Source organism: Lepus europaeus, chromosome 20 (assembly GCF_033115175.1).
Source record: "Lepus europaeus isolate LE1 chromosome 20, mLepTim1.pri, whole genome shotgun sequence".
Classification (NCBI taxonomy): Eukaryota; Metazoa; Chordata; class Mammalia; order Lagomorpha; family Leporidae; genus Lepus; species Lepus europaeus.
Genome location: NC_084846.1, coordinates 6,428,463 through 6,454,815, shown reverse-complemented (window position 1 = coordinate 6,454,815; position 26,353 = coordinate 6,428,463). Strand labels below are relative to the sequence as shown.

The 26,353-nt window shown below is 70.0% G+C and overlaps 2 protein-coding genes across 9 annotated transcripts in view; one reads left to right on the top strand and one right to left on the bottom strand.

Annotated features, from left to right (window-relative positions):
- CRTC1 (CREB regulated transcription coactivator 1) overlaps positions 1–12,058 on the top strand; it is a 58,281-nt gene extending 46,223 nt beyond the window's left edge. For 2 of the 7 annotated variants that reach the window (XM_062178927.1, XM_062178925.1), the window contains 9 exons: positions 1,138–1,178; positions 1,507–1,727; positions 5,119–5,252; positions 6,258–6,410; positions 6,519–6,569; positions 8,036–8,140; positions 10,320–10,406; positions 10,700–10,880; positions 11,369–12,058. In XM_062178927.1, coding sequence (XP_062034911.1) covers positions 1,138–1,178; positions 1,507–1,727; positions 5,119–5,252; positions 6,258–6,410; positions 6,519–6,569; positions 8,036–8,140; positions 10,320–10,406; positions 10,700–10,880; positions 11,369–11,580 — 1,185 coding nt within the window. In that variant the 3' untranslated portion in view covers positions 11,581–12,058. Of the gene's footprint in view, positions 1–1,137; positions 1,179–1,506; positions 1,728–5,118; positions 5,253–6,257; positions 6,570–8,035; positions 8,141–10,319; positions 10,407–10,699; positions 10,881–11,368 lie in introns of all 7 variants that reach the window. The other 5 variants (XM_062178923.1, XM_062178922.1, XM_062178926.1 and 2 more) reach the window with 3 other exon arrangements.
- A 2,883-nt stretch (positions 12,059–14,941) lies between these two features.
- Positions 14,942–21,230, bottom strand: COMP (cartilage oligomeric matrix protein). Of its 2 annotated transcripts, none has more exons than XM_062178352.1 (19): positions 21,115–21,230; positions 20,878–20,981; positions 20,730–20,781; positions 20,385–20,554; positions 19,823–19,960; positions 19,653–19,727; positions 19,410–19,568; positions 19,207–19,311; positions 19,009–19,116; positions 18,769–18,928; positions 18,301–18,419; positions 18,135–18,187; positions 17,870–18,051; positions 17,248–17,426; positions 17,115–17,163; positions 16,682–16,878; positions 15,855–16,027; positions 15,245–15,384; positions 14,942–15,128 (listed from the first exon to the last, which is right to left on the bottom strand). In XM_062178352.1, the coding sequence occupies exons 1-19, from the start codon at positions 21,191–21,193 to the stop codon at positions 15,076–15,078; spliced, it is 2,295 nt and encodes a 764-aa protein (XP_062034336.1). In that variant the 5' UTR covers positions 21,194–21,230; the 3' UTR covers positions 14,942–15,075. The 2 variants fall into 2 exon arrangements, with proteins under 2 accessions (XP_062034336.1, XP_062034337.1); XM_062178353.1 differs by having other exon boundaries at positions 20,878–20,963.
- Between the last annotated feature and the right edge of the window lie 5,123 nt (positions 21,231–26,353).

Below are 26,353 nucleotides of genomic sequence, written 5' to 3'. Positions count from 1 at the left end.
CTGAGCACAGGCGGCCCGCAAGGCTTCCCTGGAGCTGACCGCAGGGCGAGGGGGTGAGGGGGCCTGTCTGCAGGCGTTGGGGTCTCCTCCGGAGGCGGCCCCTGCTCCTGAGCCCCTGCTGCCGAGAGCCTGTGCCGTGCTCCTCTCCGTGGTTGGGAGCCCGGGCTGACCAACCCACCGTGTGTCCTGAACGCGGCCCCAGGCACCGGAGCAAATACATTCCAGCTCCCGGCTCCGTGGGGACGGGCCCGGCCGCCTGCACAGCGCGGGACCCTCTGCGGCCCCTCAGGCAGCATGCACAGCCCCAGGGCCCCGGGTGGGAGTTGTGCCTCCATGGCTGGGTGGGTTTATTAATTGAAGACTTTATTTACTTGAAAGGCAGAGTTACAGAGAGAATGCATGCTTCCATCTGCTGCGTCACTCCGCAGATGGCCACGGTGGCTGTGGCTGAGCCTGGAGCTCCATCCGGGTCTCCCACGTGGGTGGCAGGGCCCAGTACTCGGGCCATCGCCTGCTGCCTTCCCAGGCGAATTATCAGGGAGTGGGATCAGAGTTGGAGCAGGCGGGACTCGAACCGGCGCTCAGATGGGATGCCGGCGTGGCAGGTGGTGACTTAACCCGCTGCAGCACGCGGCCATGGACCCCTCAGCACTGTCTCAGCCTCGGCTCCAGACCTCCCGTGGTTTCCCAGCGGGGCACCCTCACCTGCTGTGGGTCCAGGCCTGACCCACTCCCTGAAGAACGGGTCTACTGGTGGCTCTGTGCCCGGAGCCGTGGCAGCCTTGACCGGCAGTGGTGCGGAGGGTGGGCACGTGGCCTCGGGCACCTGAGTTTCTGTCCCCTAACCCCCTGCTGAGCTGGAGGCCGTGGCCATGGCACAGCCCCCAGGGCACCAGAGCTGGTCCCTACATTGTCCCTGGCCGCCTGCTCTGGGCAGACAGAAGAGCTCTCCGGTGAGGGCGGCGGCTTGGGGCCCCCAGAGGGCTCCCTTCCTCTCCACGCCATTCTTGGCTCACCCTGGGCGAGTGGGCGAGGCCAGGGGCCTCCCGGTCTCTGTCCCCACACCCCTGGGAAGATCAGCGGTGCCAGGTGGGAGCCCCGGGGTCCCGGCTCAGCCTCTGCCATCTTCTCTTTCAGACGGGATCCAGGCCCAAGTCCTGTGATGTCCCTGGAATCAAGTAAGTCCCCCTGGGGGTCCCCCTGAGCTTCCTGTGTGCGCTGAGGCCGCGAGCCCAAGAGAGGGACCCTGGGCTGGGCTGGGCCGGGGGACACAGCAGTCCCAGGCTGCCCAGGGTGACCAAGTCCAACACCCCATCCCCAGGCATGGAGGAGCGGCTGGCCCGGCCTGCCCTGACCCAGTGCCAGTTCCTCTTCCCGAGTGTTAGCACCTGGCCGGGGGGCGCCTTTTGCACCGTTGCTGCCCCCTCCCCGTCCACGATCCCGGGGAGCCCTGGCTGCCCGCCGTCCCCGGCGCTCACCTCCCGCCCCCTCTGGCTCCGTCCGCAGCATCTTCCCGTCTGCCGACCAGGAGAGCACCACCACTCTGATCCCCGCCACACACAACACGGGGGGCTCCCTGCCCGACCTCACCAACATCCACTTCCCCTCCCCCCTGCCGACCCCGCTGGACCCCGAGGAGCCCACCTTCCCTGCGCTCAGCAGCTCCGGCAGCACCGGCAACCTCACGGCCAACCTGACGCACCTGGGCATCGGCGGCGCGGGCCAGGGTGAGCTGGCAGTGCACGGTGCTGAGAAGTCACGGGCGTCCCGGCAGCAGGGCGGGGTAGGAGCCCAGCACGGGCCGCGGGCCTGACCTAACCTGGAGTAGCGCCCAGGCACGGGGCACAGCCCTGGCGAAGGCGGGGTGGGGGGTTGAACCCAGCGTGGCGAGCCAGGCTTTCCCAAAGGGCTGTGGGCAAGCACCTGGCCCCTCCCCAGGTGCCACGCTCCATTCTCCCTCGGCCCCTGGGCTCCTCGCCAGCTCCCAGTCCCGCCCCTCTGGGGACTGTCCCCTGGCGGCCGCCTTAACTCCTGTGTCCCCTCGGCGGCCCTGACCCATCACTGTCAAGCCCCGCCCCACGTAGACCCCACCCTCCTGCCCCCGCCACCCACAGCGTCCCCTGCTCAGAGTCTGCCCGGCCCCACAGTGCACCCCGCTTCTTCCTCCGCGCTCTGACTTCCTGTCCCACGACCAGGCCAGCTCCCCTCAGGGCCCCTGCCCGTGCTCCGCCTCCCCCACCTGCCCTCCACTCCCAGACCTGGCGCCCCTGCACAGTCCCAGGCCTGCGGCTCGCCGCCGCCTCCTGTCGGCCCTTCCCGCCGTCCCGTGAGCCGGGTGTTCCCTGGCAGGGCCCTGCGCTTGCGTTCGTGTCTGGCCAAGTCCCTCTGGTCGCCCTGGGGCAAGGGGGCTGTGAGGAGGGGCGGCGGCGCCTGGGGCAGGGCGGGGAGACTTCCGGATGCCGAGGGAAGCGGGGAGCCTGGAGTCGATGATGGCCTTGGCACCGCAGCCCGGGAGGTGTGGCTCCTCTGGGTTTTCAGACGTGGCCAGAACGGTGAGGAGCAGAGTGGGACCCTGGCCCCGTGCTGCCAGCCAGAGGGCACTGGGCAAGGCCCCAAAAGCCACCGATTCGTGGGAACCCAAGATTCGGGCCAGGCAGGCAGCACCCACGTGTGCCTGCGCTGGGCTAAGGCTGCAATGCGGGCGCAGGGCCTCCCAGCGGGCGCAGGAGCCGCCAGCTACGGCCTCCCATCCCCCCCACCGCCTCCCTGCCGCCTGCAGACCACCAGCCTCTCCCCCCGGGGGGTCCTTGGCAGCCCCCAGCGCCCGGGAGCCGCGCCCCTCCAGCCAGCGTCCAGTCTAAACAAACACAGGGAAACACACAGCACATGTGAAACCATTGCCGTTGCTGGCCCGAGCATGGGGCCCAGGCCCCAGAGCGTCTGACATGTGTGGGGTTTGTGTGTGAACCTGCTGCTCCGCCAGCCCCCTCTCGCTCGGGCTCTGCTCGCTGAGCGCCTCTTAAATCAGGCCGAGCCGCCAGCCCCTGGCACGTGTGCGGATCGCACCCCCGCGCCAGTCCCCCTCCCCCGGGCCCGTGAGGAGGCAGCAGCTGCCCCTCTCCTGACACGTTTGCCCGAGCCGCGTGGCCCTGGCTGCGTGCCAGCACGCGGGAGCTGTCCTCGCTGGCACCGCCCCCAGCCCTGCCAGTCGGACTTGTGCCACGGGGCGGGCCCTGCCACCTGGCCCGCCCCGCCCCGCCTGGCAGCTAGCCCTGCCTGCCCCCGACTTCCCTTCCAGCTGGCTCGGTTCCTGTTCCCCAAGGTGATCCAGGTTGCTCAAAGGAATTCAACGGCGAGGCGCCCGGCCGGCTCAGCTGGCCTCCCGAGGGGCGGCCGTGCCTGCTGGGCGAGGATTAAAACCTCCCTTGAATTCCAGGCGGGTGTTAGCAGCCAGAACCTGCCCAGGGCGCATCTCGTGTGGCCACGCTTGCACGTGTGGGGTTCTCTGAGTCAGCGGTTCAAAAGCAAGAGAATCTGTGTAGAACTTTCTGGAAGAATCAGAAGGCCCAAGAGCAGCGGGTCCATGTCTCACCCCTCAAGATGAGCCAGAGCCCTCCAGCTCGCCCCAGGCTTCCCCTACCCAGTGCCCCGGCACATCCACCCCCTCCCTCACCCCTGACACCTGCTCCCGACTGGGCACAGGTGTCCCTCGGCCTGCTGGACACACACGTGGTGATGGGCACTCAGTGGATGCTAGGGAGAGGCCCATAGTCCCGGCTCCCAGCCGCCTCCTGCCCAGGCCTCTGCTGGGTCCTCACCTCGTGTCACTGATGCTGGCACCCAGGGTCTGTGCCAACTCTGGCCCTCGGGGCTCTGCCTCAGGAGCATGGCCAGGGCCAGTGCCGCCTGCCCCCCCCCCCCACCGCCGTGGGGCTCAGCCGAGCGGAGCCACCCCGGCATCCAAGGGGAAGTGCAGGCGTGACAGAGCTCGCCCCTGCGAGCAGCCGCCCATCACCCCCTGGGCACGTGCCGGGTGTGTTTCCGCAGGCCCGAGAACCTGCGTGCCATCTGGCAGAGCGAGGTTGTTCCGGCGCCCTCGGCAGGATGGGCCCGGATCTCCCAGGGTGAGTCACACGGCCCTGCCCGGCCTTGACTGCGGGCCAGCCTGCTCCTGACCTCACTGGGGCCCCGCCGTGAACCCAAGGGGGCGGCCGTTATCACCCCCATCACCCCACGAGGAAGCCACATTGGAGGGCAGGTGGGGGTCAAGCCAGGCCCCCAGGGCTCCCCCATCCTCGGGGAGGGGGCTTGCTGCCTTCCTGGTGTGGCGCCTGCATTCACCCAGCAGGCTCCAGCCGCTGCCATGTGGAACATGACCCACCCAGCCCCTCAGTGCAGCAGGGCGCGGGGAGGGGCCCCTGGGATGGCCCTGGCAGGAGCGGGTGTTGCAAGAAGATGAAGGAATAGGCGTTCAGTCCAGGCGGCCCCAGGAGAGCCCTCCAGTGTGGGGAGCGTGGGCCGGCGGAGGGTGTGGGTGTGGAAGGGCTGGGGCCGAGAGGAGCAGCTGCAGGGATGCACACTGGTGCACTGGAGGAGGGTGAAGAAAGCCGTGAGGCTGGGGGGGGGGGGGATGGGGCAACCGACCTAGCTTGAGGCTGCTTGAAACTCAAGCCAGGGTCGGCAGAAAAGGGGGTTTATTGTCTCCTGAACCCCGAAGTGCCAGTGTGGCTGGCTGGGGGCTCAGGTGCTGCCCCTCCATCCCCTGTCCCCTGTGCTCTGTGGCTGTAGACGGCCCTTCCTGGAATTCCAGCCAAAGTCTCAGGGCAGGTTGTCATTGGACCAGCCAGGTCACATGCCCTCTCTGGGGGCCAATCACAAGCTCTGTTGGAGATATGGACATGCTGATTGGCTGGGCCCATAGAACACACCCCTCCTGAAGGAATGAATGGGAAAGGAGGTGGGGGACCCCAGGGTCAGAAAATGGGGCCTTAGAGAGGGGAAGTTTCCGGTGGCTTCTGTGAGCCATGGGGGCTGTTCCCGCAAAGTGTGACCGTGGGGTGTGAGTGGCCATTGCTCAGCCGGACTCACAGCTGCCCTCGCCGCCTCCTTCCTCCGCAGGGATGAACACCCCGGGTTCCTCTCCGCAGCACCGCCCAGCCGGCGTCAGCTCCCTGTCCCTGAGCACAGAGGCCAGGCGGCAGCAGACCCCGCAGGTGTCACCCACCCTGTCGCCGCTGTCTCCCATCACTCAGGTGAGAGGCAAAGGGGCCGTGGGGCGGGGGAGACTGGGAGCCCCTAGCCCTTCCCAGGAGCCCCGGTATCCTGAGAGCCTGGCTTCTTCCTGTGGATTTCTCAGCACAGAAAATGCAAACCTCAGTGGCCCTGGGATCTCCCACGCCCTTCCCGGGCGGGTCCTACCGCAGATGGCTCACGCCGCGGGTGGGCAGCCCCCACTTTCCGCAGGCTACGTTCTCCATAGTGTCTTCTCACACTTCCGTAATAAAACGTCCCGCGCGTCTGTGCCCTTTGCCACATTTGTCCCATCTCCTGTTCTCCCTGGGCGGTCGGTTGTTTTAGCCAAGTTGTTCTGCTACCCCAAATGGCAGTAAGTGCAGCCAGGGCTGGGCCCGGCAAATCCGGGTGCCCAGGGCCCTGTGTGGGTCTCCCTCATGGGGGGCAGGGGCCCAAGCATGGGGGCCATGTTCCGCCGTGCTCCCACGCACATCGGCAGGGAGCTGGGTCGCAAGCGGAGCGGCTGGGTCAGGAGCAGGTGCCCGGGTGGGATGCCGGCGCTGCAGGCGGCCGCCCAGCCCACCACCGGCCACAGCGCCGGCCCCTTCCTTTATCTTTGTTCGGCTCTGGAGGTGCCCGTGTTTCTAGGAGTTTGTCCATTTCATGTGCGTTGTTTAAATCCCTAATAGATGACTGTTCCTGCTGCTTTACCATAACCACGATGGCACTGTCCCCAGTCCCTGTGTCCCTCCGGAGCCTGCCCCCCACCGCCCCCACCCCCGCCCACACACTGCCCTCTGCCCGCACGGGGGTCCCTGGGGTCGGGGCCCACGCGGGGCTGTCCGTGCCACGCCTCCACCTCCTGTTTCTTCCCTTTCCTTTTTGTCCAGTAGTCACTACCTGGGGGAGCTAAGTGCCTGGGACGGGGAACGGGGTCACTCCCTGTCCGGGGTGCTGGGGGTGGCCCCGCCCCCTGCCAGGCAGCCCGTCCAGGGCCTGCGCTCTGACGCCCGCCTCTCCCGCAGGCCGTGGCCATGGACGCCCTGGCCCTGGAGCAGCAGCTGCCCTACGCCTTCTTCACCCAGGCGGGCTCCCAGCCGCCGCCGCCGCAGCCCCAGCCCCCGCCGCCGCCGCCGCCGCCCGCCTCCCAGAAGCAGCCGCCCCCGCCGCCCCCGCAGGTGCCCGTCGGCCTGCCCCCCGGTGGCCCCCTGATGCCCAGCGCCAGCCTGACGCGGGGGCCGCCGCTCCCCCCGCTCGCGGTCACGGTCCCGTCCTCTCTCCCCCAGTCCCCCCCAGAGAACCCGGGCCAGCCGTCCATGGGGACTGACATCAGCTCGGTAAGCCGGGGGCGGGGAGAGGAGCACACTGAATCCTCAGGCTGCGGGGTCACCCGTGTAGGGTGGGCAGCAGGCGGGCAGCGCGGTTTCCGGTGCCCTCCCCCTTTGTCAGCGGTGACCCCCACGGCCCAGGGCCGGGATGACGGCCACAGCTCGGACTCGGGTCACCCGTGCTGGGTGTGGGCAGTTCTCAGCCCCAGCCCCTCACTTTGACCCGGGTAGCCCTGGTGCAAGGGAGAGGCGGGGACTCCGCCTGCCTAGGGGACGCCCCCCAAAACACACACACCCAGCCCTTGCTGGGAGGCGCGGGCAGCTGCCCCGGCAGGCAGAGACCTGTGCCGCCCTGGCCCCGGGTCCGGCAGACAGCTTGTGCCTCGCCTCTCCTGTGGTGGAGGCCCGGCCTGGGAGCTGGGCTGCGGCCTCTCTCCCCCCTCCTCTCCTTCCTCCCCCCTTCCTCCTCCTCCCTCTCTCCTCCCCCTCCTCCTCCTTCCCCCCTCCTCCTCCTCCCCTTCTTCCTCCTCCCTCTCCCCCCCTCTCCCCCTCCCTCACTCTTCCCCTCCTCCTCCTCCCCCTCCTCCCTCTCTCCCCCTCCTCTCCTTCCTCCCTACATCTCCCCCTCCCTCTCTCCTCCCCCTCCTCCTTCCCCCCTCCTCATCCTCTCCCCTCCCTCTCTTCCTCCTCCCCCCTCCTCCTTTCCCCCTCCTCCTCCTCTCTCTCTTCTTCCCCCTCCTCCTCCTCCCCTTTCTCCTCCCTCTCTCCTCCCCCTCCTCCTCCTTCCCCCCCTCATCCTCCCCTTCCTCCTCCTCCCTCTCCCCCCTCCCTCTCCCCCCTCCATCTCCCCCCTCCCTCTCTCCCCCCCTCCTCGCCAGCCCACGGAAAGATGCGCTCCTGCCTGCCGCCTGCAGGGGCCGCCACTGAGCAGACAGACATCCCTGAGGGACGGCAGGGGTTAGGGGGCGGGGCCAGGGCGGAGTGGGGCCTCACTCCCGCTCAGCCCCCCAGGGCTCTGGGCCGCAGCCGTGAGAAGCCGGGGTCCTTCGTCCTCACAGGCTTGTCCTGTTCCCTCAGTGTCCCGAGTGCCCCGTGCTGGGGGTGGGTGGCACTCAGAGAGCTGGGGGCAGCACGTGCCTGCCCATGTATGCCTGGGCGACACGGAGGGGCTCTGCAGTCTCCAGAGTTGAGGCTGCCCCTCTCTAAAACGCATTAGAGAGAGGGCTTTCCCTTCCCCCAGGTGCGCCCCAAATTCGACAAGAGCCAGGCGCTCGGTCTGGGTCTCTCACGTGGTGGCAGGGCCCCAGGTGCTTGAGCGCCGCCCCGCACCCTCCTCCCGGGAAGATTGTACGGCTGCCTGGGGGCTCTGCGCCAGGGGCTGGGGTGGGAGGCCTGCGGGGCGGGCTCCCCCTCCCCCAGGAAGCCGCGCGGGGCTGATCTGTCTGTCGCGTGGGGCTGATCTGTCTGTCGCGCAGGCGCCGGCTCTGCAGCAGTACCGCACTACCGCCGGCTCCCCGGCCAACCAGTCTCCTACCTCGCCCGTCTCCAATCAAGGCTTCTCCCCCGGGAGCTCCCCGCAAGTAAGGGCCGCCGCCTGCCCCCGCACCCCTGCGCACCCCCGTCTCTCCCCGCCTGTGCCTGTGCCCCGTGTCTCCGTCTCATCACGTGCCGGCGCCATCCACCAGGCTGCACGGGGTGGGGCCCTGGGCAGGACGGGGGAGGGGCACCTGGCTGGGGTGGGGGCTCCTCGCTGGGACTGGTGACACCAGAGTGCTCCACTCAAGGCGGGGGGGCCCTCCCGCCCCCCAGCTGCAGTGGTGGGCACCCTCGGCCACCCAGGCGCTCTCCAATGTGGCTGTGGCATCGGGGCGCCCTGTCCCCGTCTTGTCCCTCACTCCCGGGACTTCCTGTCCAGGCGTCTTCCAGCAGCCCGGGCTCCCTCTGCTCTGCGGCTGCTGCCCGGCTGTGTGGTTTGTTGTGTTGTGTTTAAGATTTGTTTGTTGGTGGCCGGCGCCGTGGCTCACTAGGCTAATCCTCCGCCTCGCGGCGCCGGCACACCGGGTTCTAGTCCCAGTCGGGGCACCGATCCTGTCCCGGTTTGTCCCTCTTCCAGGCCAGCTCTCTGCTGTGGCCTGGGAGTGCAGTGGAGGATGGCCCAAGTGCTTGGGCCCTGCACCCCATGGGAGACCAGGAGAAGCCCCTGGCTCCTGCCATCGGAACAGGGCGGTGCACCGGCCGCAGCGCGCTACTGCGGCGGCCATTGGAGGGTGAACCAACGGCAAAGGAAGACCTTTCTCTCTGTCTCTCTCTCTCACTGTCCACTCTGCCTGTCAAAGAAAAAAAAAAAAAAAAAAGATTTGTTTGTTGGAAAGGCAGAGTTACAGAGGAGAGAGAGAGAGAGAGAGGTCTCCATCCACTGGTTCATTCCCCAAATGGCCACCATGGCCGGAGCTGGGCTAGGAGCCAGGAGCCAGGAGCTCCATCCAGGTCTCCCATGCGGGTGCAGGGGCCCAAACACTTGGGCCATCTTCTGCTGCTTTCCCAGGCCACAGCAGAGAGCTGGATGGGAAGTGAGCAGCCAGGACTCGAACTGGCGCCCCTATGGGATGCCGGCACTGCAGGTGGCGGCTTTACCCGCTGCACCACAGTGGCGGCCCTTGCACTGCACGTTTTTAGCTCTGGGGCCAGGGTTCCATATGGAACCTCTGTCGGGGGCACCCTGGGGCCACCCCATCCCCAGACGACACCCGCTGGGAAACCCCCAGAGCCCTGAAGCTGTCCCCTCAGCGGGTCCAGGAGGCTCCACAGACAAGGATGAGGCCCCGGCTCCGTGGGCGAGCGGCCAGCAGTGACTGTGAGCGAGTTGGGGTCAGCCTGGCGACTGCACACACTCCGTCCACGCCGGCTGAGAGCTGTGGTCTCGCCACATGGCCGCCATGGGCTCGGCAGGGGCCCGTCCGAGGCCGACAGCGCCAGTCCCCATGTAACCCCCAGGCCGACAGTGCCAGTCCCTGTGTAACCGCCCCTCTCTCTCGCTGCACACGACAAGGCTGAGGGGCCAGGTGGGCTTCTCTTGGGGGACTCAGCGGTCGGCTCATTCTTTGCCTAAAGCTTAGGCGGGTTGGCCTGCCGGCCAGGGAGCAGGCAGCCATCTCGTGTGTCTGTCCGTCCCGTGCAGCTGTGCAGAGGTTGGCTTCTTGCTAGGGCCAGGTCCCTGAGGACTGGCCCGCCAGTCCCCCAAGCCCAGGACACCTTGCACCTCCCCACCCTGGCTACGCACAGCCCACAGTGGGCACCGTGTTCGTCCCAGCTGAGCCTTGTCCCGGGGCAGCCCCCTCCCCCCTTCCGAGTGAGGCAGGTGCGTGCTGAGCTCTCCCGAGTCCAAGGCCCCAGGTCAGGAGCAGGCGCCCACCTGGTGCCCAAGCCCCACCCCCGGGTCACTCCCCAAATGGTGCGAGAGTGTGTGTGTGTGTGTGTGTGCGCGCGCGTGCGGCCTGCACCTGTTCCGTGTCCCTGTGTCTCCGTGGGGCCCATCATGGGCCACCAAGCCCACGTGCCGCACCCCGCCTCCCTCCCCAGCTGTCCTCTAGGGCGCGTCTCTGCCACCCCATACCTTCCCTGCGGTGGAAATGCAGGCTCCAGGCTGCTAGAGGAAGGGCAATGCTTTGGGGGTGCCAGGCTGCAGAGGCCCCCGGAGCAGGCCATCCCAGGGCCGGGGCCGGGGGCCAGGACCGCAGCAGCCCTCTCTTGTGTCCACAGCACTCCTCCGCCCTGGGCAGCGTGTTTGGGGACACGTTCTATGAGCAGCAGATGGCCGCCAGGCAGGCCAATGCTCTGTCCCACCAGGTGAGCGGGGCAGGGCTGCTTGCTCCAGGGACCCCCTCGCTGCCCCTCGGCCTCACCCCTCCACGCCCTCCCCCCACCTTGCTGGTGGAGGGGTAGGACAGGCAGGGCCCGGCCGCGGCCCGCACGGGGATTGATGGGAGGCGGAGTGGCTTGGCTGGGCGGGGCTGGGGGGGCGGTGAAGCCAAAGCCTGGGGCCAGCCACTCGCTCCCTCTGGCATCCATCCGTCCCTGGGAGCTCAGGTGTGGGAGGGGTCACAGGTCACAGGTCACAGGTCGGGTGCTTCCCTTGGCAGCTGGAGCAGTTCAACATGATGGAGAACGCCATCAGCTCCAGCAGCCTCTACAGCCCCGGGTCCACTCTCAACTACTCGCAGGCCGCCATGATGGGCCTGGCGGGCAGCCCTGGGAGCCTGCCGGACCCCCCGCAGCTGGCCTACTCCAGCCACAGCGGCATCCCGAACATCATCCTCACAGGTGAGGCCCTGCCACGCGCCCCAGGGGCCGGGCGCCTGCAGTCAGTGCCCACCCTCTCAGCAGGGGCCCAGGGAGGCCGGGCCCCTCCCCCTGAAGTGGACACGCTCCTGGGCTTCGGGCCAGGGAGACCCAACCGGGACCAGGGCGTCGGCACCCCGAGCTCAGGACAGAGCCGGCCACTCCCCCTGCGGTCCGTGCTGCTGGCCTGCGCTAGCCGACACGCTGATGACCGGAGGGGCCCCGGCCTGGCTCCCCTGTGCCACCTGCAGACGCCTCCCGGCACACACACCGGTGCGGTGGCCAGAGCCCCCTGCTGCGGGCCCAGTGCCCGGCACCCAGGAAACCCCAGCCCCCCCCCACATCCTCATCCGTCCCCCCTTGGTCCTGGAAGCCAGGCTGGCGGGCGGCAGCGGGCAGAGTTGTGCGGGGCCACTTGTGTCCCCAAGGAGGCCGGGACTCAGCTGTGCCTCGTGTGCCCTCCCCCCCAGTGACGGGAGAGTCCCCCCCCAGCCTCTCTAAAGAACTGACCAGCACGCTGGCCGGCGTGGGCGACGTCAGCTTCGACTCGGACAACCAGTTCCCCCTGGAGGAGCTCAGGATCGACCCCCTGACCCTAGACGGACTCCACATGCTCAACGACCCCGACATGGTCCTGGCCGACCCGGCCACGGAGGACACCTTCCGAATGGACCGCCTGTGACCCCCGCCGGTCAGTGACCCCGCCGGCGCCGCCCCAGCCTGGGGGCGGCCGCGCTCCGCGCCCCCGCCAACGGCCGAGCTTGTGATCCAGAGCTTGCAATGCCGCCCAGCGCCCCCCGCCCGCCCCCCCATCCCCCCGGCTGTCCACTTCCGCCGCAGCCCGGTCCGTGCGTCCGTCCGTCCGCTCGGGGCCAGGCTGGGCTTGGAGGCCGTGAGGCCCCTGCCCCTGCGCTCGTGCCCTGGCGCCCCGCCTCGGGGTGTGCCCGGTGCAACGCGCGGTGCGGAGAGCGGGGGCTCCCGGCGGCGGCGGGCCGGGTTTTGGGGAGGGGGCGTCCGCGGGCCGCGGGGCATCTCCGACTGTTGCTCAGCTCTCACTGCCTTCCTCCGTCCCCGGCCCGGCCGCCTGCCGCCCCCCGCGCGCGGTTAGCCAGAGCGCCGGAGAGCGGGGCGGGCGCAACGCGAAATAAACACTATTTTGACGGCTGTCTTTTATATATAAATTTCTGCGCGCACGCAGAGCGCTGGAACCCGCCTGGCAGGAGCGGGCGGTGCCGCCCGGGCCCCGCCCCGGCCACGCCCGGCCACGCCCCGGCCGCCACGCCACGCCCCGCCGCGGCCGGGCCCCGGAGGTTTTTTCTGCGGTCCCTTTTCCTCTCGCGGCCGCATCCTCTGAGCGCGCACGCGTGGGGTCGGGGGCGCGCGTGGGAGGCAGCCAGGGGCTCTCTCCTCGTTGTGTTTTTGTTTTCTTTGGATCTGTGTTTACCGGGGGGTGGCGGAGCTGAGCCCCCCCAAGCCAGCGCTTGCCCGGAGCATGTCGCCCGCACCTGGGAACCCCGCGTTACCTACTCCTTTGTTTCTTTTAAGCTAACTGGAAGTGTGGGCAGGTGGGCCGGGAGCCGACCCCGCCCACCCCCAGGTTATCCCGCTTAAAGGGCCTGGCGGGGGCTGGAGGCACGCGGCGCGCGTGCGCGGAGGGCGCTGGGCTCTTACTGAGGGTCTCTCCCTGCAGGCCTCCCGCTGCCTGGGGGCGTGGGTGGGAAGAGTGCACCCCCCCAGACAAGGCTGCGGCTCCCTGGCACCCCGAGAACCAGGGTGGGGTGGTCCTGGCCGCCCCTCCCTGCCCCCTCTTAGCAGCAGGGGTGCAGGCGCTTGGGGAGCGCCGCAGGCAGCCGGTGGCCTCTGTCCCGGGAGCCAGGTGTGGGAAGCCCCTCCCCCTGGGCCCATTCTGTGGGTGTGGCCGAGAAAGGGGATTTTTTTTTTTTTAAAGAAAAACTCTGTACATAGAAGAGTTTGACTACCAGTAGACGTGTACGTAGAATTTTTTTAAAAACGGCCTTAAAACCACAGGCGCGACCTGCTCGGATGCAAATCTTCAAACCAGGCGCCGGGGGCTCCGCCGGGAGCCCCGGCCGTGCCCCTCCCCTTCTGCAGCTGTGGCCCTTGGCCGCGGCCAGCGGGATCCCCGAGTGAGGGCGCGACCAGCGCCCGGGACTGGGACATGGTGGTGGCGCCCCTCACCGAGCTCGGCCTGCAGGGAGAAGGTGGCAGGCAAGGCCGTGGCGCCCCCGGTTCTCGAATGTTCCAGCCCCTCCCGGGGCCTGCACCTGGGCTTTTCTGTTTGTTTCGTCGCCGTCTCATTTCTGTTCCGGTCTCGATCTGCTGGGGTAGCCTGGGCCTCGCAATGCGGAATACTGGGATTCCAGACAAGGGCTGGCCGCACCTGCCGGCCCGGGGCGGTCCTGGGAGGGAGCCCGGCCCCGGCCAGGGCTGCCCCCTCCCCGGCCCTGCCTGCGGGCTCCCAGCTTTGGCCAGGCCACTCTGCGCTGCACGGCTGCCCCCAGACCACAAGGAAGCCAGGCCTGTTTGCCGGGTCTCCCCTGGGGCGGGAGCGGGCGGGAGCTTGTCCCCCCACAGGCCTCCTGGGTGAGGACGGGGCTGGATGTGGCCAGATATCTCCTGGGGGAGTGTAACGGGGGGGGGCCCTAGTGAGGCCCAGCTGTCCCGGGGCACACGCCATGGCCGACAGCCGTCAGATGGACAGTGAGACAGGCCCGTTCTCTCTGCCAGGGCCCAGGTGGACAGGAACAGGCGAGAGGCCCGTGGGGAGCCCGGCGGCCACAGCCTCAGAGCCCTGGTACCCCCCATCCTCCATGCCCCGGGGGGGGGGCTGCAGCTGGGCCACAACCCAGCGTCCCGACCTCCCCCCAACCCGCGCCCCAAGTTCTTCTGTTTCCAAAGAGGACCCTGCTGCCCCCCAGCTGTGGGCTGAGTGGGGGCAGGCCTGGCAGCATTGGGGGACCCTCTGCAGCCCCCCAGGAGAGTGGAAGCCCCTGTGCTCTGGGTCTTGATGGAGCTACTGCTGGGGAGGGCACACAGGCTCTGGGCGCCGGCCCAGGGTCCCCACGGGGACTCGTTCTTGGTATGGGATGTGGGTGGGACCCCTGGGACGGTCCCCCCAGGCCCTGCTCAGTCAGCTCGGCCTGTGCCCAACTTGCCTGATCCCCTTGGGCTCACAGCGAGTGTCGGGGGGGGGGTGGTCACGTGCCCGTCTTAGGCCTTGTTATGTCCGGGAGGTCTGGCCCCCGGAGGCTGCCGGGAGACCTGCACCCCCAGGCCTGCATGCTGGGGTACTCCCTGAGGACGCGGCGTGGAGACAGGGCGGGGGGCAGTGGCTGGACCTTGGGGGAGGTGCCGGCTCCATCTGCCAGCCCCGCTTCCGGTGGGGAGCCTTGAGGGCCACGCAGCGAGCGCTGGGGCCCATAGTCCGTCCTTGCGCGACCCACACGGTCAAGCACGTCTGACCACCTGCCTGCTGGGGGGTGATGCGGGGACACAGCGTGGCCTTGGCCACCAGACCCCGGGGAGGGGGAGGACGTTGGCAGTCCCCGACCCCGCTGTGTCCCCCAGCAGGACGCTGGGTGGCTCCTCTGATATATGCAAACCCGCCGGCCCTGCCCCTGCCCCTGCCCCGGCCCAGGCTGGCTCTGCCGCCCCCGGACAGCATGTTCAGCCTGCTGCGACGTCAGGGGGCGCGGCGGGGGGTGGGGGCGGGGCGGGGCGCACTCGGCTGCCCCCGCCCCGCCCTGTGGCGCGGATGCTTTTGTCTTTGTACTTGGCACTCTTTGTAATGAAACAGACAAATAAAAATGCGAGGTTTTGTCTCTGCCTCTCCGTCTCTCCGTCAACCGGCCCGCTCTTCCTTCCTAGGCGTTGAGGTGTGGGCGGGGGCCGCGTGCGCCCCCCAGAACAGGCCCGGGGCCAGGAGGGGCCAGGACGCAGCGGCCGGCCCCCGGCTGGGGTGGGGTGGGGTGGGGCTGGCGTGGGGTCCCCGGTGCATCTCCTCCGTCCCCACCCTCCCCGGCCACAGAGACCACAGCCAGGCGCTGGCCCCGCACACAGCTTTATTTCGTCCGCTCCGAGTCCCTCGCTCTCTGCCGCCCCAGGCCGGCCCCGGCCAGGGCAGCCGTCGTGCAGTGCGGGGTCCGCGCGCTCCCCCCTAGGCCAGCTGCAGCCGCTGGGCCTGAGCCTCGTAGTCCTCGGGGATGGTATCTGCGTGGTGGGGGAGACGGAGGCGGGCGGTGAGGGGCGGCGGGGCGGGGCGGGGCCGGGCCGAGTCCCCGCCCTCCTGCGCGCCCTGCCCCACGCCCCGCGCGCCCCGCGCTCACCGTTGCAGCGGTAACGCAGGTTGGCCCAGATGATGTTTTCCTGTGAGAAGCAGAAGACGCCCAGGCGGCCGCCCCGCATGGTCGTGTCCAACACCACGTTGCTATCAGCCACCAGCTCGGGACCCTCGTAGAACCGCACCCTGCAAAACGGGCGACAGGGAGGCGGGGTCGCGCTCGGGCCCTCCGCGCCCAGCCCGGCCCCGGGCATCCCGGCTGCTCCACGTGCCACCCAGCTCCCAGCTAACACTGAACCAGGAAGTGGGAGGGGGGCGAGTCCTGAGGTCCCTGCCACCCGCAGGGGGCGCCCAGATGGAGCTCCAGGCTCCTGGCTCTGGCCAGGCCGTTGTGGCCATCACGGGGCGAACCAGCAGATGGAGGACCTCTCTGAGAAGTACTGTGCACGCCACGGGTATTCAGCACAGCACTGGGCTTCCTAGCAGTGTGGAAGCCGGGGCGGGGAGGGGGTAGGCTCAGCTAACAAAGAGCCAGCGGGTGATGCGGGCCGGGGCGGGGCGGACACCAGGCTGTCCGGGGTGGGGGGCGCACACTGGGCTGTCTGGGGTGGGGGCTGACCCTGGGCCTTCCGGGGCGGAGCGGCCCGCGTGCCCACCTGATGTAGCCCACTTGGGGCCGGTGCTGCAGGAACCAGCGGTAGGACGTCTTGTCTTTCCAGCCCACGTTGCGGGGGTCCTGCCACAGCAGTCGCACCTGCGACGCTGTGTCCCCCGTGTGCCACAGCGCATTCCGGAGCTGCTCCCCAGGCCCCGTGGAGGACTTCACGGCCTGCGACCACCCAGAGAGGGGAGTCAGAGGCCTTCCGGGCCCCCCTCCCCCCTCCCCCCAACCTTGCCTGGTGGGACAGGTGGGGGCGGGGCTGTGGGTCAGTCTCTGCCCACGAGGTCTTGGGGACCACGGTGGGGGGGCCTTATGGGGCCATGGTGATCTTGGGGGGTCCTGAGAGGACCTGTGGGCCATGGACAAGCCTGGGGGCTGCAGGATCGGGTGACCTGTGGGTTTGGTATCTGGGGCATAAGCTGGGGTCCTGGGAGTCTGGAGGCTCTGGGGAGGTATCAGGGCTTGTGGGAGCCACTGGCAAGGTTTCGGGGTGGAGGGTGCATCCCAGAGCTGGTGGGGAATGGGCCTAGGACTGTTGGGGCCGGCGCTGGGTGCAGCGGGCTGAGCCCAGGCCTGCGACGCCAGCGTCCCATGTTGGAGCGCAGGTTCGAGTCCCAGCTGCTCCACTTCTGATCCTGCTCCCTGCAAAAGCTGCAGGGGATGGCCCGAGTCCTCGGGCCCCTGCACCCGCGTGGGAGACCCGGATGGAGCGCCAGGCTCCTGGCTTCAGCCGCTGCGGCCGTTTGAGGAGTGACCAGCGGATGGGATGTGGGTCCCTCCCTCTCTCCGCGGGTCCACCGTGCTCCCGCGGGGCCCCTGCACCTTGAGCTGGATGCCCGGCTCGGCCACGGCCCTGAAGGGGTTGGCCTGCCAGTAGGTCTGCTCCATCTGCTTCCACATGACCACGTAGAAGCTGGAGCTGTCCTGGTAGCCGAAGATGAAGCCGGCGTAGTCGTCGTCCGTGACCGTGTTCACGTGGAACGTGCCCTCGAAGTCCACGCCGTTGAAGGCCGTGTACCCTGCAGAGGGGCCAGGGCTGTGGGGCTCCGACGCTGGCCCACCGCCTCGCCTGCTCCCCCCACCTACCCTTGGCCACGCCCCTGCCGACCCACCCAATCCCAAGCCAGATCCCACAGACCCAGCCTCCTCGCACCTGGGAGCCCCGCCCCTCGCGAGTCAGGCCCGCCCCGTCCGGCCACGCCCCGTCCGGCCACGCCCCCGTCTGACCACGCCCCTGTCCCCGCGCGGCGCTCACCCACAGCCAGGCCCGGGTCGCTGTTCATGGTCTGCACGATCTCCATGCCCTGGGGAGGGGCGGGGCCGGGGCTCAGCCGCGTGGAGCCCTCGCCCCCCTGCCCCCGCCCACCAGCGCGGCACCCACCGCCCACCTGATTGAGCACCACCCAGTTGGGGTCGATCTGCGCGTCGCCCTCAGGGTCCAGCACGACCGTCTGGAAGGCCCGGAAGTCGGTGAGGGTGACCTCGGCGTTCTCCGGGCACACGTCGATCTTGTCCACCACCTTGTCGGCGTCGAAGTCGTCCTGGCACGCGTCACCCACGCCGTCCCCTGAGGAGGGAGGAGAGCCGGGGGTGGGCAGGCCGAGCGCCGCCCACCTGAGCGCCGCCCCGCCCAGCAAGGCCCCGCCCCACCGAGGTCCCGCCCTCAGCCACGGCCCCGCCCACAAGGCCCCGCCTCTCAAGATCCCGCCCCACCCAGATTCCACCCACCCAGCTACGGCCCCGCCCACCAGCCACGGCCCCGCCCCGCAGGGCCCCACCCCACCCACCAAGATTCCTCCCACCCAGCTATGGGCCCGCCCCCGCAAAGTCCCTCTCACCCCTAAGGTCCCGCCCTCGAGGCCACGCCCCCAGGGCCCCACCCTCGAGGCCCCCACAGGCCAGCTACCCCACACCCCCACTCACCTTGGCCACGCCCCACCAAGTGCCTCCCCGCCACCTGCGGCCCGCCCCTCGAGGCCCCGCCCACCAGCACGGCCCCGCCCCTCGTACTGTCCGAGTCCTCCTGGCCCGGGTTGGGCACCAGCCTGCAGTTGTCCCGGGCGTCGGGGACCCTGTCGTTGTCGTCGTCCTCGTCGCAGGCGTCGCCCTGGCCGTCATGGTCCGAGTCCTGCTGAGCGCTGTTGGGCACCGTGGGGCAGTTGTCCCGGGAGTCCTGGTGTCCGTCGCCATCCCTGGGGCGGGCAGCGGGGCAGTGACTGGCAGGGCTGCGCAGACGACCCCCGCCGCCCGCCCGCACCCCAGGCGGCCTCCTTACTGGTCCTGGTCACTGTCACAGGCGTCTCCCACGAAGTCGTGGTCCACATCACTCTGGGGGCGTGGACACAGGGCGCAGGGATTCAGGGAGGGGCGCAGGAGAGACCCTCGAGCCCGACGACCACCCCCGCTCTGTCCCAGGCAGCTCCAGCCAGGCGACCCCGCACCTGGTCCGCGTTGCTCTTCTGCGGGCAGTTGTCACAGGCGTCCCCTACGCCGTCCCCGTCACTGTCCCTCTGGTCGGAGTTGGGGACCTTGGGGCAGTTGTCGTTGGAGTTCCGGATCCCTGTGGAAAAGATGGAGACCCCAAGGCTGGGCGTGCGTGACATCAGTGCCCGCTGGGGGGGAGGCAGCCAGTGTTTCCCACCTGGGACCCCTGCGCCTGGGTTCGAGCCCCCCACTCCGTTTCCTGTCCGGTCCCGGCTAAGGCACCCGGGAGGCCGCAGGTGCTGGCTCCAGGGCCTGGGCCCCTGGACACCCGTGTGGGAGACCCGGATGGCGCTCCTGCCTCCCGGCTTTGTCCTGGGCCAGCCCTGGCTCTCCTGGGCATCCGGGGAGTGACCCAGCGGGTGGGAGGGCTCTGTCTTCGCCTGCCCCTCCCCCTCCCCGGCGCCCCCTCGCCCCCCCCCGCTCACGGTCGCCGTCCATGTCGTCGTCACAGGCGTCCCCGCGGCCGTCCCGGTCGGTGTCCTTCTGGTCATCGTTTTTCTGACCCTTGCAGTTGTCGCACGCGTCGCCCCACTTGTCGCCGTCCGCGTTGCGCTGGTCTGGGTTCCGCACCAGCGGGCAGTTGTCCTGCGGGACAGGCCGCCAAGGTCCCTCCCTGGCCCCGCCCCCTGCCGCGGAAGCCCCGCCCCTCGCCCGCGCGGCCTTACCCCCTCGTTGGGGACCCCGTCGCCGTCGGCGTCCGGGTCGCAGGCGTCTCCGATGCCGTCTTTGTCCGCGTCTTCCTGCCCTGAGTTGGGCACCGTCACGCAGTTGTCCTGGGGGCGGCGGGCATGGGGGGCGTGAGGGGCGTGGCCACGGGGCCGGCCCCGCCCCGGCCCGCCCCGCCCCCGGCCCGGCCCGCCCACCTTGCGGCACTGGCGCTCCGGGCACCGGAGTTTCTCGTCCGGGAAGCCGTCCAGGTCGGTGTCGCGGCCGCACACGAGCCCATTGCCCGCCCAGCCGACGGCGCACTGGCGCGAGGCACGGACATCAGCGGGCGCCGGGGCCTGGCTACCCGGCCCCCGGCCCCCGGCCCCCGGCCCCGGGTCCCGCCCGCCCCCGCACGCACCACGCACGAGCGCGAGCCGTCGCGTTCCAGCACGCAGTCCGCCTTCTCGTGGCACGGGCTGGGCGTCCCGTCGGGGCAGGAGCGCTGCGCGCGCGGCCGGCAGCCGGACGCTTGGTCGCCCACGAAGCCGGGCAGGCAGGCCCCGCACTGGAAGGAGCCCTGCGGGGGCGGCGGCGGCGCGGGCGGTCAGCGCGGGCGGGTGGGCGGCCCCGGCCCCCACCCCCGACCCCGCAGGCCGTATACCCGGGTGTTGGTGCACACGGAGTTGGGCACGCAGTTGTGCTGCCCGGTCTCGCATTCGTTAATGTCCGTGCAGACCTAGGGGAGGGGGCGTCCGAGGTTACCGCGCAGGCGCACCTCCACCTCCCCCCCCCAGCCCGTCCCCGCGCCCTCCCCGCCGCCGGGCCCCTCACCTGCTTGTTGGCCTTGGCGAAAGCTAGCCCCACGCCTTCGTGGGTGGGGCCGCTGTACCCGGGCGGGCAGGCCTCGCAGCGGAAGCCCGGGCTGGTGTTGGTGCAGCGGACGCGCGGGAAGCAGGGGTGGGCGCTGCACTGCGGGGCGGGGGGGCGGCGGCGCGAGTCAGGGGCCGCGCCGGCAGGGGGCTGGCCCCTCAGGGGCGACGGAGGGAGTGCGGGGGGCGGGCATCCCCGGAGGAGGGCGGCAGGGGGCGTCGCGGCGTGCGCGCCCGGCGGCGATGGGGTCTCCCTGGCGGGCGCCCCCCAACAGTGAAAAGATCGTTTGCGGGCGCGGCCCCTGGCTGGGGAGGGGAGGGCGGCTGGGGCCGGCCACTCCCGCCCGGGTGGGGGTCACTAGCAGCACAGAGGGTGGTGGAGGGGGGCGTCCGCAGGGCCGCGGGGACGTCGTCCTGGCGGGTGCCCCGGCCGGGAAGGGCGTGGTCGGGGCGAGCACCGGCGGGGCGGGAGGAGGGAGTCGTGGGGGCGGCGGGCGGGCCGGGGCTGGGGGGGCGCCGCTCACCTCGTTGACGTCGGTGCAGTGCGAGCCGTTGCCGGTGAAGCCCGCGGGGCAGGGCCCGCAGCTCGCGCCCCCCGGCGTCTCGGTGCAGGTCACGCCGGGGAAGCAGAAGCCGGGCGCGCACTCGGGCAGGGGCCGAACACTCAGGCTGGGGGTGCGCGCGGGCTGCATCCCTGCGGGGCGGAAACGCGCGCGGGGCGGCTCAGTACCGGGGCCTGCCGGGGGCGGGGCGGGATGGGGGGGGCGCGCCTCGGCTGTGCGCCCTGCCCGCCCCCCGGGGGGCGCGCGGCCACCTCCCTGCCGCCCTCCGGGAGCGCCTCGCCCGCCCGCCACGTCCCTGGCACTCACCGCACGCGTCGCACTCCATCACGGTGTTTTTCAGGAACGTGATCTCCTTGACCTGCGGGCGCGGGTGGTGGTCAGCCGGGGGGGGGGGAAGGCCCCCAGGCCGCGCCCCTCCTCCCCCAGCCCCTGCCCCTCCGCCTCAGTCCCGCACCTGCTGCCGCAACAGCTCCCGCACGTCCTGCAGCGCCGCGTTGGTCTCTTGCAGCTCGCGGAGCATTTGTGGGGCGAGGTCTCCGCCTGCGGCAACAGGGGGCACTGCTGAGGCGTCAGGGCTTGGGGACCCTCCCCACCCCCACCCCGAGCCCCCTCCTCGCTGCAGCCGCCGCCGTGGGGATCCCTGCGCGCCCCCCGGAGCCGGGACCCCGATCTCCCTCGGGTCCTGGCTCACCCAGTGGGATCTGGGCCTGGCCCGAGGCACGGAGGGCGGCCAGGGCGAGCAGCAGAACGCAAGTGGCGGCTGGGGCCATGGCGGCAGCGGCGGGGCCCAGGGCTGCTGGCTCTCTACCGCGCAAGAGGCCCGCCGCGCTATTTATGCGCGTGGCGCTGGCCCGGTAGGGGACGGCCCACCGGGGCCCTGCCCAGTGCCAGGCCACAAAGTAAACAGATGGCGCTGGGCTCGGCGCTCAAGGCCCCACCCGGAGTCGCCTGGCTGAAGTGGGGTTCGCAGGGAAAGTGAGTCTGGGGGGGTCCCCAGAGAGGGGAGCCACCCCCCACACACCGCCCCGCCTCCCCTCTCAGCTACTGAGCGCTTGCTGTGTGCCTGGGACCCGGCCCCCTCCCTTGCTCAGAAGTGGAGGTGGCGACTCCTGGGAAATGAGGGTGGGCAGCCCAGAACGGGGGCTCCAGCTGCCCTGCGCAGGTGCAGGGGGACCCCAGCAGCCGCCCCCACCCCCACCCCACGGCCATGTTCCACCGCCCTGTGCATCCTAGCCGGGGTCTGCCCAGGGCCTGACTTGGTGTCCCCGATCTGTGCGGTGGGAAGTGCCGTGTCCGCCCCCTGCCCCCCAGCCCGAGGAGGCCCGGGTGCAAGGCTGGGCTGGACCTTCCTGTCATAAAACTAAAGATCACTGCAAACCACAAAAATGATCCCTCCCAGCCTCAAGGTGCCTGGGGCCGGTTAGCCTCTCCCCCCAGGCCTGCCGGTCCTCACAGCTTCTGCTCACTGGACAGGGAAACTGAGGCACAGAGTGGAGGGGCGGGAGCGGCGTGATTGGCCGGAGGCCGCTACACAGGACAGGCGTGAGAGCGGAGTTATTGCCAGATCTGTTTTTGGGGGATGGAGGGGAGGGGAGAGGAGGCTATGCAGCCGTCACTGAGGGCTTCCGGGAGGTGGTGGTAAGGCGACGTAGAGTCCGATCGTGGAAGGAAAAGGCAAAGACGGTTCTGGCGGAGTTTGGAGGTGGGAGATTGCCCCCAGCACGTCCCTCTAGTCCACACACATACACTGAACCCCGACTGTTGTCAGCGTCCTGTGCCAGGCACTGCAGGGGGGAGGGGGAAGTCAAGGTGGGCCCCCGGAGGAGGAGGCTGGGGGGGAGCAGCCGGCCCAGCCCAGCCAATTTCCAGCAAAGGCCAGCGGCCCCCCCCCACCCCGGCCCTGCCTGCCCGCGGCGGGGCCATGAGCTCACCTCCTGTTTGCCTTGGCGGGCAGCACACCTGGGGGCTGCTCCCGGCCAGCGCCCGGATTCGCGAGCAAACCCAGGGCTCCGGCGGGGCCCGTGGCTCCTGCAGCGGGGCCGGGCGCACATGGGAGCCAGGCACGGGGCCGGCGCTGGGACACACGTGGCCTGATCCGCCGCCACCCGCCGCGGGGCCCTGGGGAGCCGTGTGCGCAGGGCGTGACAGACAGCGTTCCCACGGGCGCCCCACTTCTGTCCCGAGGGGCCGGCCAGCGCCCCCCCTTCTGCCTCCTGGATCCCACCAGCCCTGAAGCCCCCTGGGGGGGGCAGAGGGCCCCCCTCCCGTCCTAGGAGACCCCAGAGGGCAGGCTGGGGGGGTGGGGGTTTGGGGAAACCAGGATAGCACTTTTCCAATTAGCATCACGTGCTTGGTGCTCCCTGTAGCGAATGTCACATTGTTACTGTGAATTCCAGGGCTTGACAGGCAGGGTGGTCACGCGGGGGGCGGGGAGGGGGCGCACAGAGCCCGGGCTGCAGGATCCGGCCGAGCAGGACCCTTGCTGTGTGACCTGGGGAGGCTCCCTAGCGTCTCTGTGCCTTGGCCGGGATCGTGGTCAGGACTCCGGGACGGATGTCCTGCAGGGTGTCGCCGCGGTCTCAGGTCGTGGGGCGACCAGACACGCCTGAGGTCACACAGCCCAGCCCCTCCCCCAGGAGCTGCGTGCAGACGGGGGACTGTGTGCGCGCTGTGCCCAGGACCTCCTGGCCCAAGCCTCTGGCCGCCGCCCCAGCCGCTCCCCCCAACCCCCCCTCGCCCCGCTTCCCGCCATGCCAGGCCCAGTGGTTCCGGGAGGCCGGCCAAGGCCGGAGCAGGGAGGCTGGTGGCTGCGTGACGGGGCCCCTGGGGCCCTCCCTGGCAGACGCCTGCTGGGCCGGGAGACACGCGGGCGCCCCCCGGGCCGGCCTGCCTCCCCCTCTGGAATCCAGGAGGGAACGGAGACGGGGAGGCAGCTGCCTGGCCCTGGGCGGGCCCAGCCGAGGCCCCAGGGCTGCAGAACCCATCAGGGCAGCCTGGTCACTGCCCGTCGTCCACGGAGGAGCTGGACCCCACGCCGCCTCCCAGGACCCGGCGGCCAGGGCTGGGCTGGGGGCTGAAACCCTGGAGCCCCAGACCCACCGAGACCTGGAGCCAGCCCTGCCCTGGGCCCCTGGCTCCGGGCCTCCCACGGGGGTGACAGCCCCCACCATGAGGGCCTCCTGTGGGTTTCTTCCCGGTCCTCCTTGAAGCCCCCAGCAGGCAGGGAGGGGTCACCACGAGAGGCAGCAGGCACAGCCCTCAGGTCTGTGTGCCAGGCGTTGGGGGGCTGGGGGGGGGGGCTCGGCTTTCGAGCCCAGCTCTGCTGTGTGTCCCAAGACAAGTTGCTCAACCTCTCTGTGCCACAGTTTCTCCCCTTCTCTTTTTTTTTTTTTTTTAGGAAAGATTTATTTTATTTATTTGAAAGGCAGAGTTTGAGAGAGACAGAGAGGTCTTCCATCGGCTGGGTCGTTCCCCACAGGGCCACAGCAGCCAGGGCTGGGCCAGGCTGAAGCCAGGGGCCAGGAGCTCCATCCCCAGCCCCCAGCCCCCAGCAGGTGTAGGGCTGCCTTCCCTGGGACCTAGCTGGGCGCTGGATGGGAAGTGGGCGGGACTGGGTCCCAGGGACTCAACCCACTGTGCCCCGTGCCCGCCCGCGTTCCGGGCATCCAACGGCTCCCTGCAGCGGGCTCTCCCCGGCCGGGGCTTCACCATGGCACAGATGGAAGGACGGACATGGGCACGCGCTCCCCTCACTGTCACCTGCTGCCCGGCGAGCGTCACCGCCCCGACGCCGCGGGTGCGCGGGTGAGGCTGTGCTCACGCCCACGTGGCTCCACCGACACGGCCGGGAGCCTGGCGTGCTGGTGCGGCCGCTGAAGTCAGCGGCTGGCGTCGGAGCACCGGAGCACCGGCTGGAGTCCCAGCTGGAGTCCCTGCTGCTCCGCTTCCGGTCCAGCTCTCTGCTGTGGCCTGGGAAAGCAGCAGAAGATGGCCCAAGTGCTTGGGCCCTGCACCCGCGTGGGAGACCCGGATGGAGCTCCTGGCTCCTGGCTTCGGATCGGCGCAGCTCCAGCTGTTGCGGCCATGTGGGGAGTGAACCAGCGGATGGAAGACCCCTCTCTCTCTCGCTCTCTGTAATTCTGCCCTATAAATAAATCGTTCAAAAAATGTACAAGCGTTACATGTTAACCTCAGATTTAAAAAATTAAATAAGTCTAAAAATAGATCTAAAAAAATGCTCCGCATTGGAAAGGTGGGCAGACAGAGAGCTGCTGTCCGCTGGGTCGCTCCCCAGACGCCTGGCACAGCCAAGGCTGGGCCCGACCCACACGGGAGCCAGGAGCTGCATCCGGGTCTGGGGGGGGGGGTGGCCGTCACTGCTGCCTCCCGGGGCGCCGGGATGGGGGCAAGGCGGGGGCTCCAAGTGTGGAACGCAGGCGTCCGCGCCAAACGCTCACCCATAAAAAAAAAAAACAGGACCCTCAGATCCGCGTTGCTCACGATGTTCCCACTGTTTAGGTGGGCAGACTGAGAGAGAGAGTGACCCGTGCCCCTCCTCCGCAGCGCTCGGCGCAGCCTGAACACCCCCCCCCCAGGTGAGCGGTGAGCGCGCCGAGGGGCGGAGCCACCCCAGGGCTTGGAGCCCCTCCTGCCCGGGGCCCCGCCCCGCTCCGGCACAGGCCGCCGGTGTTCAGCGCGGATGGATGGGGTGGGCGGCTGTGTTTATCCGCGGGCTCCGGCCAGGCCCCGCCACGGGTCAGGAGGAGGCTGCCGGGCACCGGGAGATGAGCGCGGAGATGCCTGGACTCTGGGCTGCGGGGAGGGGGCCTGGCTGGAGGGGGCTGGGGGGCTTCTGCAGGGCCCCAGGTGGGCAGGGGCTGCTGGCAGGTGACAGGGCCTCGGAGGGGCCGCGGTGCCTGGGACAGTCGGCAGGTGCGGCCGCCCGGAGCTGAGCGGAGGAGGCCAGGGCGGTGGGCAGGGGGTGTGGCAGCTCCGTGGAGCCCCGGCCCCCCTCGTGGCTCTCTCCCCCTCATCACAGCTGAGTCACCGGCCCCTTCCGGCCTCCACGGTGTCCCCAGTGTGCACCGTCACGGCTCTGGCCACGTGGCCCAGGGCACGGCTGGGTTACATGGGTTGTGGGGTTGCCTCCTCCGTTAGACTGAGCCCTGCTACGTCCCCAGGGCAATGCACACATCGTGGGGTCAGTGAGTGGCAATGGTGATGGGTGGCCACTTCCTGCCCAGGGGTCCCACGCTCTGGGGCCTTCTGTGTGCGGCTTCTCTCACCCAGCATCAGGTTTTCGGGGTCCATCTGGGGGTCAGTCCTTTTCATGGGCGAGTACTATTCCCCCGTGCAGAGGGAGCCCAGCGCTGCTCGGCTGGTGGGCGCTGGGGTCGACCCCGCCTGTCGGCTGGTGGGAGTCGGCTGCGGGACCCCTGGCTTGCACCCCGGTGCTCCCCTCCCGCACCGACCTCTGCTTTGAATGTCGGGGGTCCCAGCGCCTGCGAGGCGGCCGCCCACGGCGTCCCGCGGCGTCTCCCACACGCGCCCTGCACGCACCCGTGTCCCTGGGCTCCCCCGGCGCCGGGGTGAGAGGCAGAGATGCCCGGCTCCTGATTGGTCCAGCCGAGATCTCAGGGCTGTCTCTCATTGGCCCAGCCGGGTTCCCATGGCCAAGTCAGCCATTCACTGTGGCCGGCGATGGGCCGGCGGAGTCTGCGCCCCTCTCGGGGACGTGCAGAGGCTGGGGTCGGGCGCCCCGGCCCCTTCCCCGGGGCTTCCTTCCTGGCCCGTGGGGGTGTCCAGCAGGGCCCCCACCTGGGCCCGGTGCCACATCCCAGGCCCCGGGCGGCCTCCCGACCCCCGCCTCCGGACCCCCTGCCCTGGCTGCCACATCCCAGGCCCTGGGGCGGCCTCCCGACCCCTCCCTG

Coding starts and splice junctions, on each gene's coding strand:
- COMP (XM_062178352.1), bottom strand. CDS start 21,193: ATGGCCCCAGCCGCCACTTGCGTTCTGCTGCTCGCCCTGGCCGCCCTC. Junction 19,312..19,409: donor ACGGCTCGCGCTCGTGCGTG/GTGCGTGCGGGG, acceptor GCCTCGCGCCAG/TGCGCCGTCGGCTGGGCGGG. Junction 17,427..17,869: donor GGGCCAGGAGGACTCGGACA/GTACGAGGGGCG, acceptor CTCCCTCCTCAG/GGGACGGCGTGGGTGACGCG.